Raw genomic sequence first — 12,419 nt, forward strand, 5'->3', positions numbered from 1 at the left:
GACAACCCGGTATTGCTAGGTATTGCTCGGTATTGCTAGATATTTGTCGATTTTTCTCGGCAATAACAAGAAATACAATTATGTGAAGATAAATAACGAGCAATACCAAACTTTTCTAGAAAAACTCTGTATTGCTCGGTATTGGTCTTCATAGAACGGTATTTCTCGTTATTGTCAAGCAATACCGAGCAAATAACGAGTAATACCTAGCAATATGCGAACATAGCATTCCCGGGTTCCGGTCCGGGTCAAGTCGTCGAGCCGCACAGTAAAGAGTAAGAGCACGTGCCGCGATCTCATTGGTGACCGATCGTAGAGCTACGTCCGGTCACCGGACCTAATAATTATTCCTAAGAAAGGAGATAACCTTCTTCTAATATCATAGTGGGAAACACACTCTAATATGTAAGAGTTGAGCATCTCAACTTCATTCCTAAAACCATTTAAGGCTACTATAAAATATATCATCCAATTTTTAATCATGATTAATATAGTTGGTCTTAGAAACTAAGTCCTTATCTACATATGATATGACCATTACTAAGACTTTTATTCATTTTATCTTTTAACAGTTTCAGATGCTACACATGCTAGATAAAGAGAACTAAAGATGATATACATTTCTCAATACCAAATGCATAATAGAGATTTGATAAAAGGTATGCATTCCTCCCCCGATGATATGTCTTATGGTCATCCTGTGCGGGAACCGAGAGCCACGGGATGACCAGACCATCTCGTGTGTGAACCTGCAGCCGCAAGGTGTGTCGTTTGATGATGATTTTTTAATTACAATTACTCTCCATTTGTTAGCTTATTTATAAGTCTTGCTTAAGTTATTTTTGACTTGATGTCACCTTCTTATTATGTATTATTTATATTTTATAAACTTAGTTTATGTCATATTTATGTGCTTTGATTAGTTTGCTATGAAAATAGAATTTAGAGTGAATGAAGTAGAGAAAAACTTCTCATTTATTTTATAATTTTTAATAATATTATTATTTATTCCATAATCCAATTTAACTCTAATTCCATTGGTCGAACCAATCGATTGAAATATTCAAAACCTCAGAAAAAATGATTTTCTTTGCTGGATTTTAACTAAATTTAGATTCCAGACAGGCAAGCATTAAGCTTTACCTCACGCAATCCGAATCTGCTGCCATAAATTCCTTCCAGACAGACGCAGCGGTTGCCGTCCTTATCTGGAATTCCCGATTTATATCTTGTTGAAAGTCTTCGGATTGTTCATTCAATCGGTTGATTTTGATTTTGTTTTCTTCTCAGCTGAGCTCTTTTCCTCTTATCCGTTCCTTACACGCGAACATTTCGATTTCGTTTGCTATCAAGTGCCAATAGCTCAGACGCCTGCAATATTACAAAGAAACCCTAGCTTTGAATCCTTTGATCGTTCCTACCCGCTCATTTGACCTTAAAACGTCCTAAAGCTCGAATCTTGGCATCGGGTTTGCGAAAATTAGTTGCCTTTGGACGAGAAATAGCTAAAAGGAGGAAAAGCCCGCGGATTGGCGATGGATATTGGCAATGAAGCTCGGGTTGAGGCTTTTTCAATCGGCCCGTCGTCGATCATTGGCCGAACACTCGCGTTGCGAGTCCTCTTTTCCATGTCCTTCACGCAGATCCGGCGTCAAATATCCAAATTCTTACGGAGAATCTTCTATCGGGTTGCGTCCTGGTTCCACCCAGGGAACACGCAAGGTATTCTTTTGATGGTGACCGTCGCTACTCTCTTTCTGAGAAAGTTCGCCGGCGGACGATCGGCGGCGGACGCTTCATTGCGCCGACGATTTTGGCGGAACTTGATGAAGTGCGCGCTGACGTACGAGGAATGGGCCCATGCCGCTAAGATGCTCGACAAGGAAATGCCATTAAGAGCGAATGATTCTGAGTTTTATGATGAGGAGCTGGTGAAATATAAGCTCCGGGAGCTACTGAAACGCCGGAAAGAGGGGTCATTGCGGGATATAGTCTTTTGCATGAGGGCTGATCTAATGAGGAATTTGGGAAATATGTGCAACCCACAACTTCACCAGGGAAGGCTTCAGGTGTGATCTCAACTTTATTTTTATTGGTTTTTAATTCTAAAGTATTGTTTCTGCAAGAGGGATTCTTTGTCAGAACAGCAAATGTTTTTGAATTTAGATTCTGAAAATTGTTTGTCTCAACTATTGTAAGCAATTGAATTTCCAAATTTTATATTTAAGAATGAATATTAGTTCTTGTATGTCACCACACAAACCTTTGAATTCAGCAATTTCATTAAATTGTCCAAAATGCTATATTCCATAATATTATTGTATTGCTACTCTGATTAATTGACATTAACAGAACATATGTTATGGAGAGAGGGTTTAGGGTTTAGGAATGCCACATAACTCCACCTATGCAAGTTTAAAGCCATATTTTTTAGTTCTCTTACCTATTGTAGGATAGGTGAGTCAATATATAGAAAAATGGATCTTACAATCTTGCCCTATAGGCAAGATGCTTCAACATGCTTATGATGCTTGCAATGTTAGCCTGGTCTATATGCAGGCTTGTCTCGGGCTTATTGATGATTATGCATTTTTAGACACATGCTTACTATTCCTATACCTATCCCCATAATGCATAGGTCACATTAATGTATCATAACATAAGGGCCTTTGGCAACTTTATCTACTCATCTTGTTTATATAGTGTATAAATATTCAAATATATAATTTTTTAAATAGAAAAGTGGCCTAGCGGTGGTGGAATTAAAAATAAATTTTTATCCCGTTTTTAACTTATAGTAGCAAATATACTTTGTGAGCTTACTCAAATATTCAACCATGCAGAAAACATTACAAATAGTTTATAGAAAAAAAAGGTTAATCTCAAGTTTTGATAGGAAACCAATAAAAGGAGATTATGCAATTGGGTGGAAGGAAGAAGCAATAAACACTTAATATTCTCGCTGCTCAATCTTCTATCTCAGCATCTCATAGGCCTTACTGCAATATATTGTAGTAAATGAAACAGAATATCAAAAGATATTTATTAAAAAAAGGAAGGTCACCTCATTAACCAATTGATACACTTTTTATTACAAACTTTGAGACAAATCCCTAGATATCCATACATCAATGATGCAATACAATGTAGTTCCTAAGCAAAACCTACAAGGTGTATAAGAAGCAAGCGCTTATGTATAATTTTATATCCTTAAAATAGCACCCAACATGAATGAATGATAAATATTGATTCATAAAGCGGACCCCAAATAATTGGGGTAAGTTAATGATAATGATGACATTCACCTCATACTTAGCAGAGACTAGGTGCATTTGATTGCAACAGATTTGTTTGAATGTATGGATAGTTGATGATGAACTGGTAAACAAATGCTTTTTATTACATATTACAACTGATATTGAAATTATATGAATTGGAATTAAATCTTTTTGATGTAATCAAAACTCTACTAGTTGGGATTTCTGAATTCTACTTGTTGTTGGGGTTGTGATTAAAAAGATCAATTTTTGTAGGTTCCCAAGCTTATAAAAGATTACATTGATGAAGTATCAACACAGCTGAAAATGGTATGCAATTCTGAATCTGATGAGTTTCCTTTTGAAGAACGGCTCCAGTTCATGCATGAGACTAGGCATGCCTTTGGTAGAACGGCCTTGCTCCTAAGTGGTGGAGCTTCTCTGGGAGCATTCCATGTTGGTGTGGTGAAAACCCTGGTGGAGCATAAGCTTCTACCTCGAATAATTGCGGGGTCGAGTGTAGGATCAATAATGTGTGCAGTTGTGGCAACACGTTTGTGGCCTGAGATCGAGGCGTTCTTTGAGGATTCATTGCATGCCCTCAAGTTTTTTGATCAGATGGGCGGGCTCTTCGCTGTGTTCAAGAGAGTAACGACGCAAGGTGCAGTTCATGACATGCGCCATTTGCAAATGATGCTACGCCATCTTACAAGCAATCTAACATTCCAGGAAGCCTTCGACATGACCGGACGAATTCTCGGGATCACTGTTTGCTCTCCCAGGAAGCATGAACCACCAAGATGCCTTAACTACCTTACTTCCCCACATGTGGTCATTTGGAGTGCGGTGACGGCTTCGTGTGCTTTTCCTGGTCTATTTGAGGCTCAGGAGCTGATGGCTAAAGATAGATTTGGCAACCTTGTTCCTTTCCATGCACCGTTCTTGGAGGGACCAGAGGAAGATTCAGGTGGTGTAGCCCGCCGTTGGCGTGATGGTAGTTTGGAGATGGATTTGCCAATGCTGCAGCTGAAAGAGTTATTCAATGTCAATCATTTCATTGTTAGCCAGGCCAATCCTCATATAGTACCTTTGCTAAGACTGAAGGAGCTTGTGAGATCTTATGGAGGCAACTTTGCTGCCAAGGTGATCTTTTAGTTACTGAAAGTTCTAATATTTCCCTTTTTTGTGTTTCTTTGCATATATCTGTGAGCTCTTTTAATCTATTATTGGTGATACACCTTATCTACAGCTTGCACATCTTGCTGAAATGGAGGTTAAACATATATGTGAACAGATCCTGGAACTCGGGATTCCACTGGGAGGGATTGCGAAGTTGTTTGCTCAAGAATGGGAAGGAGATATCACAGTTGTAATGCCTGCTACACTTGCTCAGGTACACAAATCTCTTCCATTTTATTTGTTGTGAGTTTGGATGCCATAAATTTTCTTCATCTGAAACTGATTCTGTTTATATTCCTTCATTAGTATTCCAAGATCATACAGAACCCAACTTATGCAGAGCTTCAGAAATCTGTCAACCAAGGCAGGAGATGTACCTGGGAGAAGCTTTCTGTCATGAAGGCTAACTGTGCTATTGAACTCACACTTGATGAATGTGTTGCACTTCTCAACCATCTTCGTCGGCTAAAGAGGAGTGCTGCAAGGACTGCTACTTCTTCACATGGAGTCAGCAATACTTCTCAGGTCGGTAATATACTCAGGATAAGCCCTTCAAAAAGAATCCCTTCTTGGAATTCTCTAGCAAGAGAGAACTCTGCAAGTTCCATTGAAGAGGACATGCTTGCAGATATTGCAACTCAAATTAATCCAGAGCGAAACAATCAACTAGGAGAATCTTCATGTAAGGGCAATCAGATCCACTCAACCTTGCATGAGGAAAGTGACAGTGAATCAGAAACACTCGAACTAAATTCCTGGACAAGGGCTGGTGGTCCTTTGATGAGGACAAGTTCTGCTATCAAATTCATTAATTTTGTTCAGGAAATTGAGCTTGATTCTGAAACAAACAGAAGATGTGTAAGTCAGAACCAAGCTGAGAGCGGAACAAGCCCTGGAAGCATTATGGTATCTGAGGGAGACTTATTACAACCAGAGAAGATTGACAACGGAATTGTATTAAATGTTGTGAGGAGAGAAATTTTAAGCTCGGGGAGAAGCATCAGCTCGGAACAGCAACAAGATTCTTCTCAGAAAGAGGTCATTATAGATTGTACAGTTGAAAATTTCTTGCAAGCTGTGCCAGAAACTGAAAGCTACACTGTTACCTCGGCTTCAGACTCTGGTGAGGATGAAGAATCTGGTTTGAGTTGCTTCGAAAAATTAACAGAGTGATATCTGCAATGAGGCTGAGTAATGAAATTGATGAAGTGAATTCCTTGATTTGAATAGTTTCCAGTTATTTACATGCTTTTGTATCTGTTAGAAATATCCACAATATTTAGAGATGGAAGATGCATATTTCCTTTTGGGAGGCACAGAGAGGCCTCAATACTGCATCTTCACGCCTAAAGGGTATGATTCTCCATGGAACTTTATATCCTTTCAGTTTCCATTTCAAATTTGAAAATTTTCATAGTTACAGAATTCCTTGAAATGATTCTTGGAAAATTCATTTCAAAGATGTCTTCTTTTTTATTGTTCAAACTTTCTGAAATTCAAATGAACTTTAGTTTGCAGGGGAAACCTATGTTGCAACATTGAGACTTCTTGAAAAGTATTTTTGGCTTTCATTGGAAAGAAGACTTGTGCAACTCCTTTCGCCTTCATATTTTTGTTTGCTAAGGCAAGAGGAATGTGGTTTTGCTTTCGTATGAAGGTATGCTCATACTTCCTAAAGTTCTTTCATTCAGTCATTAAATTAATTATGCACAACAATGGCTGGATTAAAGTTTAACACAGTTATGAGCAGTTGACCTGATTTTTCTTGAAAAAGAAAGGCAAATATATACATTTAAATGTAAATCATTCTAGGATATTGCAGTTTCACCCTTTTGAAAGATTTGTAAAAAAATTTAGCTAGTCATTAGAAGGCAACTCTTTCTTATGACTCAGAATACTGTTGAATGTCATTAAAGTTTGCTCTCAATTAAGAAAATAGGGGTGTTGTTGCATTTGGATTTATACCTGGTTTGGTTTTATTCAGTATTTTGAAAAGTAGAAATGTTGTTTTTGTGTATGGATTTGAAGGAATTGTGGTTTTTGGGAGTTTCAGCGATAAATAAATTTGAAATGTTACTTTTGCAATGAGATCATTGAAGATTCTTAAACTAAACTCTCTTAGTTTATATTTGATTTGAGAATTGATATCATGAAACAACAACAATATATCAGGCCTTTATCCCACTACGTGTGATTGGTTACATGAATCATTTTTCTCCACTGTATTATGTTAAAAGTCAAATTCTCATTTAAATCTAAGAAAAAAAAGTCATTTCTAATATTTCCTAACTAAGTCTTGTTAGGTCTAATTCTATCTTTCTTAACATAGGTCAAATCTAATGCATCTACCCTCCTAACTGAATCATTAGAAGGCAAACATTCCTATTTGCCACCAGAGCTACTCCAACCTTTTCATGTATTTAATTGTTTCACATTATGTCTATAAGAGTGAATCTACTCATCTACCTGAGCATCCTCTTATTTGCTTCATTCTTTTCTTTTAATGCCCAACATTCTACGCCATAAAGCATTGCAGTCTTGTAGGTTTCACCATCATCTTATAGAATTTTCACTTGAGTTTAAGGGGTACGTTCCTATCACACAACAGGCTCGCCTTAATTTATGGCGCAGAATTGATATCATGAGAGAGATGAAAAATATTGTGACTTTGCTTTATGATTTTAAACCAGTGTTGGTTGATTTTAAACATTATTTATCCTAGGAAATATTCTAATGAGTTAAAAGCAATTGATTTAGTTTCCAGATTATTATTGCATATTTTGTAGCATTAGAAGATTAAACCGACAAAATATGTTGAGCTTAAGAAATAAGTTGATTTTTTACTTAATGAGAGATTTATTAGGGAAAAACAGTAGTTCATATTCTGTTCCTATTTTGCTTACACCTAAGAAAGATGATAATTGGCAAACATAAATATAAAAAGTTGGAGGTAGATAGTTTTTGATAAATTAAAAAGAGATATAACATTTATTGTTTCGCTATATATTATCCAACTCTGAAATTCACAAAATGAGAGTTATTATGATGTAGGCAGGTACATTTTTTTTCATAAAGAATATACGTTTTACCGGTTCATAAAGCTATCTAATATTGCAAAATTATAATTCAATGAAGTGGTTAAATTCCATGTTTTGTCTAAAATAATTATTTATAATCAAGCTATAAAATTCATAAGTGATTTTTGAAGAAACAAATGAGAAGAAAATGGAAGCATAACTTCGATCCACAATTACTTATTATCCACGAATTAATAGAAAAATTAAAGTGGTAAGTAGGGATTTGAGAGATCTGTTATGTTGTCTGATAGAAGGTTATACATTTGAGTAGAATTTAATAGAGAAAGACATCAAAATTGTCTCTCAACAATTTATGAAGTACCAAAATGATCCTCAACTATATTAAATGATCATTTTGGTCTCTCGAGTCTTTAAAATGAATCAAAATAACCTCATGGTACGACTATTTTGAAGTTGACTCGACTCAAACTCCATTGTTTGATCCTGAATCATTTGTTATACGTGTCAAAATATCTGACTTGAACCTGAGTGGAACCAAACCCGCCAAACATGAAATCAACTCGCCTAACTTGCAATACAACCAAAATTATCCTGCTTATGATCTATTTAATGCAATTACTCTTAAGTTGAATAATAATAAAGTTAAATTTGAGTTGATTTTGGGTTATTCAGGACAACTTGAATTCATTCTAAATAATAATCAAGTCTATCATTTATAACTAATATCTACCTGTCAATTAGAACTATGATTTTCGAGACAATTTCGTATTGACACCTCTAATTTAACTAGAGTGACTATAGGAATATTTAAAATATGATTTATATTTATTAAAAATGAATAAATAGTGATAGAGATTGCATTAAAAAAACTTCACAAATCAACACAATCGATTTACCTCAAAAAAAAAAAAAAAAAAACTAGGCATTAATTTATTATGTTCAAAGGATGCAATCGATACAACTCATCAATTTATATTAAAATTTCTAATTTATGCCTCAAGGCTTTATAGTGTTGGGGGCCTTAACTCCTATCATCGAGGCAAGAATTTCAGCATATTGACTGTTAACTTCTGATAATTACAATCAAATTTACTCAACATAAAAGAAAAAAAAAAGAATATATAGTTTATACATACTACAAAATATTTTCGCATGAAGGTGAGTATTTAATTTTTTAGAATATTGAAGGGGGGATTTTTGTTTTTATCACAAATGTTTGCATCAATTAAATTTATGTCAAAAGTCACCCCAAAGAATTTAAAATTCTAAATTAGTGAAATGTTTTACATTATAAGCAAAACAAAAACATTTTGATGATCAACATTGAACTCCAAGGATTAATTTGTATGGTAGAAAAATTATAGGGAGCTAAGCTGAGGGTTTTTTAAAACTTGATTAATGTGAAGTGTGATTTATAACTCAAGAATTTGAATATTTACCTTTTTTGCCATTTTGATAAAATTAATACAATGACAACAAGTTATTAGGAAAAGTGCAAAACAATATGTGATACATGGAGGATATACAAATTATTAAGAAAAAAAATAAAGCATGGCCATACTTGGGGTAGATTTATAATTAAATGTTTTAGGATTATTAAAACAAATCAAGACATCTTAAGTAGAAATGTAAGATAACATGGGGCATTTTGCAATAAACTTTTAATTAATTTTGCAAAATTACATAATTTTTTATGATAAAAAAGTGTTTGAATATTAGCAAATGTGCAGTTGTTGAGAATGAGAATGTGATAATAATAAACAAATTATTATCCAGGGGTGTCATTAAATAATTTGTCATGACCTAACTCAAAGGCTCGAATTAACAAGGTGGAAACAGACGGTCGGACGGTTGTTTAAATTTTCATTTGCTAAAACTATCTAAAAAAAAGCTGAAATGACAAAAGACTAAACGACATCGACGCTTCTTTCTCTCAGTCAGTCTCCTCTCATTCAAAGTCTCTTCTATGCATATGGTTCAAAAGGAGTAAGCGAATCAAGGATATCTCACATGAGGAGTCACTACTTTTCACAGTCCAACGTGTTTTCTTGCTCAATCGCACGGTTAGGTCCCGCCAGCTGCCCCCGCATATGAGATTTTGCTGCTCGACTCGCCTGCTTTGTTCGCTACTTCACCCATTATTTGATTAGGGCTGGTTCAAGCCCAGTTCTTACATAATTCGACCTGATAATTCAACATGATCCCACCTGAGAAATCTAGATTTGAGTTTACTGTTTAATTGGCGGGTTAGGTTTAGGTGAACCTATGAACCCAATAGTGACCCATTTATTTTTTTCCCTTTAAATTCTTTTATTGTTCGTAAGCTCTTCTTACTTTTGAGCCATTAACCTATCTTTATAGTTAATAAGTTATATTTTTTTAAAATCAAAATGGTTTAATGGGTCGGGTTTGACTTATTCGAGTTGTCGATAAATCATATTCGGGTTTATATTTTTTGGCCTGTATACTAAATAGGTCAATTCAAGTGGACTGAGTTTAGATCGGGTGAATTTTGGTTATGTCACAAACCTAACCAGTTTAACCATTGTGACCCCCCAACTTTTACCAACACTACGATATGAGTAAAACATTCATCTTCTTCTTCTTTTCATAAATCCTATTGCAACATTAAAAATAACATACAAAGAACATTTATTTATATATGCTTGATATACATCATTTTATTCCTCTAAACATTCTATCCCACATTCCATACATAGAGAATTGAACAAGGATTCAAATTTACTTATGAAACATTACCTAAGGACATTTAGGCCCTCCTCTCTTAGTCTTCCAATTGTTATAACAAGGGCAGAATTGCTTGTTCCCGTAAGTCCCAGGAGGCACACAAAGGCAAGTGGCACAGCACTTCTGGCAGAAGAACAAGCATGGCTTCTTGTAAGCCGTCGCCGAGCATCTGTCGCCGCATCTCCCCGCACATTCTGCAATAATTTTCAGAACATTTATAGAGTTACTATATTTAAGGATGTTATCATATCAATACTATCACGTGTTTAATATTTCATAGTAATATGTCATCTTTGTTATTATTATTATTTTCTTTTTGGAACGGGGGTATCTACCCGCTGTCACTACTCCAAAGAAATCGTTTGGCAGCGGAACCTAGCGAGGCCACCCATCGGCATCAGGCTCACACTTGTGTTGCCCTACTGAATAGGTGAGACCGTAGTAGAGGGGATTCGAACCTGAGATGGGGGTTTCCAACTGTTCTCGCCCACTAACCACCCTAAACCTCGGTGGGTTTTGTTATTATTTTCTTCGCTCATCTTTATATACTCATGTTTGTACTGACATCATAACGATATCAAAGCAAAGATGCAAACCTTTTATGATTTCTAGCAATAGAATCATATACATGTTCATATATCCGTATATCTATTCGCAAGTATAAAATATTAAGGTTTCTTTTGGGATGATTTTTTTATTGCTTCTTAAAGCAGCTTTTTAGTATAAAATTTAAAAATTTTGTATTAAAAAGCTGTTTTAAGAAGTAGTAAGAAATCACTTCAAAACGAAGCTTAATTTTTTGAGATTATAAGGCTTGAGATAGTGTTTACATACCCTGAGGATGGAGGCTTCCAGGGGTGGCTCCATACTGCAATCAAGTGAAGTAAATTTGATTGTTACACATCCAAATGGATCATTTGATCGAGCAATATAGAACAAAAGCCAAATTATTTTTTAATCCAAAGACTTGAGCCTGATACTCTCGTAATTACATTACCATTGGAAGAGCAGCAATAGGCTGAGATGCTATGGGGCCTGGAGCCTTCTTTGGGCCATGAGCCGCCGGCGCCGGAGCTGGAGAGTAGTGATGATCAGCCTACCATGTACAGAGCAAAAATGGTAGTCGATTGAGAATCACTTAGAACTTCAAGTAATCATTTAAAGAGTGAGAGATAGAAAGAGAGGAACCTGAGTTTCCTGAGAGTGAATGGTGAGGGACATGAGAAGGAAGAAGAAGAGGAAGAAGACATTAACAGAGCTTCTTAACATTGCAAGCTTTCTTCTTCTTCTCCTTTCCTGGAGAGTTCTAGAGGAGATAGGATGAAGGAGATTAAGAAGACGGTTCTTCTCCTTTTATAAGGAGGAAATGTGATTTGTTTTTTACGGTTTGTGGATGAGGATTTTCAACTGAAAAGCTCATTTGTTCTTTTCTAGCTGTCTCTGTGGTCTTTAGGGGCTATGTAATTGAGTTAATTAATACTTTTTTATGCTTCCAACTTTCACTGCATTGATTTTGTGCAGTACAATCACTTTTTTTTGTTGGAAAAGGTGGTTAGTCACATACTTTTAAAATTGTTAATAAAAGTAAGATCTTTGATAATATTTTTATATTCTAATCTTATTTTTTTAATATAAATATGACTAAAATTTGTAATAATTAATTTATAAAAAATATTACTAGTCTTCATAAGGGGCAAATATTTTTACCACAAAATCAATAATCATCCCTTAGAAAAGTTATTAATATTTAAAATTTATTAAAAGATTAGGGGGTTTAATATCATGATCTTTATTCCTTAACCACATTTTGAGAGAAATAAGATTATAACTCAAAATTATTATCATGATCAATTAGAACATTTGTGACAATGGAGTATGTTTTAATCAACATTGAGCATTATATAAGGCTTTGGAGTTGTTTAGACCTTCAAGTTCTTTTAAAATTTAGGTCTCTTTCATGTAGAGAAAGACAAAACACTCAATCAAATAATCCATATTGATTCGCCAGATCATAAACCATTCTTTCAGCATTTTACTGCCCCCAAATCCTCAATGACCTCAAGATTGCGTGATCTTATAGTAGGGGTGTAAACGAGTCAAGCCGGCTCGAGCTTGACTAATTAACGAGCTCGTGAGTCAAGTTTATCGAGTTTCCAGCTCAAGTTCAATCCTAAGGGTGCTCTGCTTGATTACTTGT

General features: G+C 35.3%; 2 protein-coding genes across 3 annotated transcripts; one reads left to right on the forward strand and one right to left on the reverse strand.

The window, feature by feature from the left end:
- The first annotated feature begins 1,125 nt into the window (after positions 1-1,125).
- On the forward strand, positions 1,126-6,398 carry LOC110105735 (triacylglycerol lipase SDP1-like). Of its 2 annotated transcripts, none has more exons than XM_020835342.2 (5): positions 1,126-2,069; positions 3,534-4,400; positions 4,507-4,650; positions 4,743-5,789; positions 5,948-6,398. In XM_020835342.2, exons 1-4 carry the CDS (start codon positions 1,536-1,538, stop codon positions 5,607-5,609), a joined length of 2,412 nt encoding a protein of 803 aa, XP_020691001.1. In that variant the 5' UTR covers positions 1,126-1,535; the 3' UTR covers positions 5,610-5,789; positions 5,948-6,398. The 2 variants fall into 2 exon arrangements, with proteins under 2 accessions (XP_020691001.1, XP_020691003.1); XM_020835344.2 differs by having other exon boundaries at positions 5,955-6,398.
- A 3,707-nt stretch (positions 6,399-10,105) lies between these two features.
- LOC110105736 (protein GAST1) lies at positions 10,106-11,663 on the reverse strand. The gene is made up of 4 exons (XM_020835345.2): positions 11,411-11,663; positions 11,220-11,318; positions 11,057-11,090; positions 10,106-10,416 (listed from the first exon to the last, which is right to left on the reverse strand). The coding sequence occupies exons 1-4, from the start codon at positions 11,489-11,491 to the stop codon at positions 10,235-10,237; spliced, it is 396 nt and encodes a 131-aa protein (XP_020691004.1). The 5' UTR covers positions 11,492-11,663; the 3' UTR covers positions 10,106-10,234.
- Between the last annotated feature and the right edge of the window lie 756 nt (positions 11,664-12,419).

The sequence above is a fragment of the Dendrobium catenatum genome, unplaced genomic scaffold, assembly GCF_001605985.2.
Source record: "Dendrobium catenatum unplaced genomic scaffold, ASM160598v2 fragScaff_scaffold_133, whole genome shotgun sequence".
In the NCBI taxonomy this organism is placed as follows: domain Eukaryota; kingdom Viridiplantae; phylum Streptophyta; class Magnoliopsida; order Asparagales; family Orchidaceae; genus Dendrobium; species Dendrobium catenatum.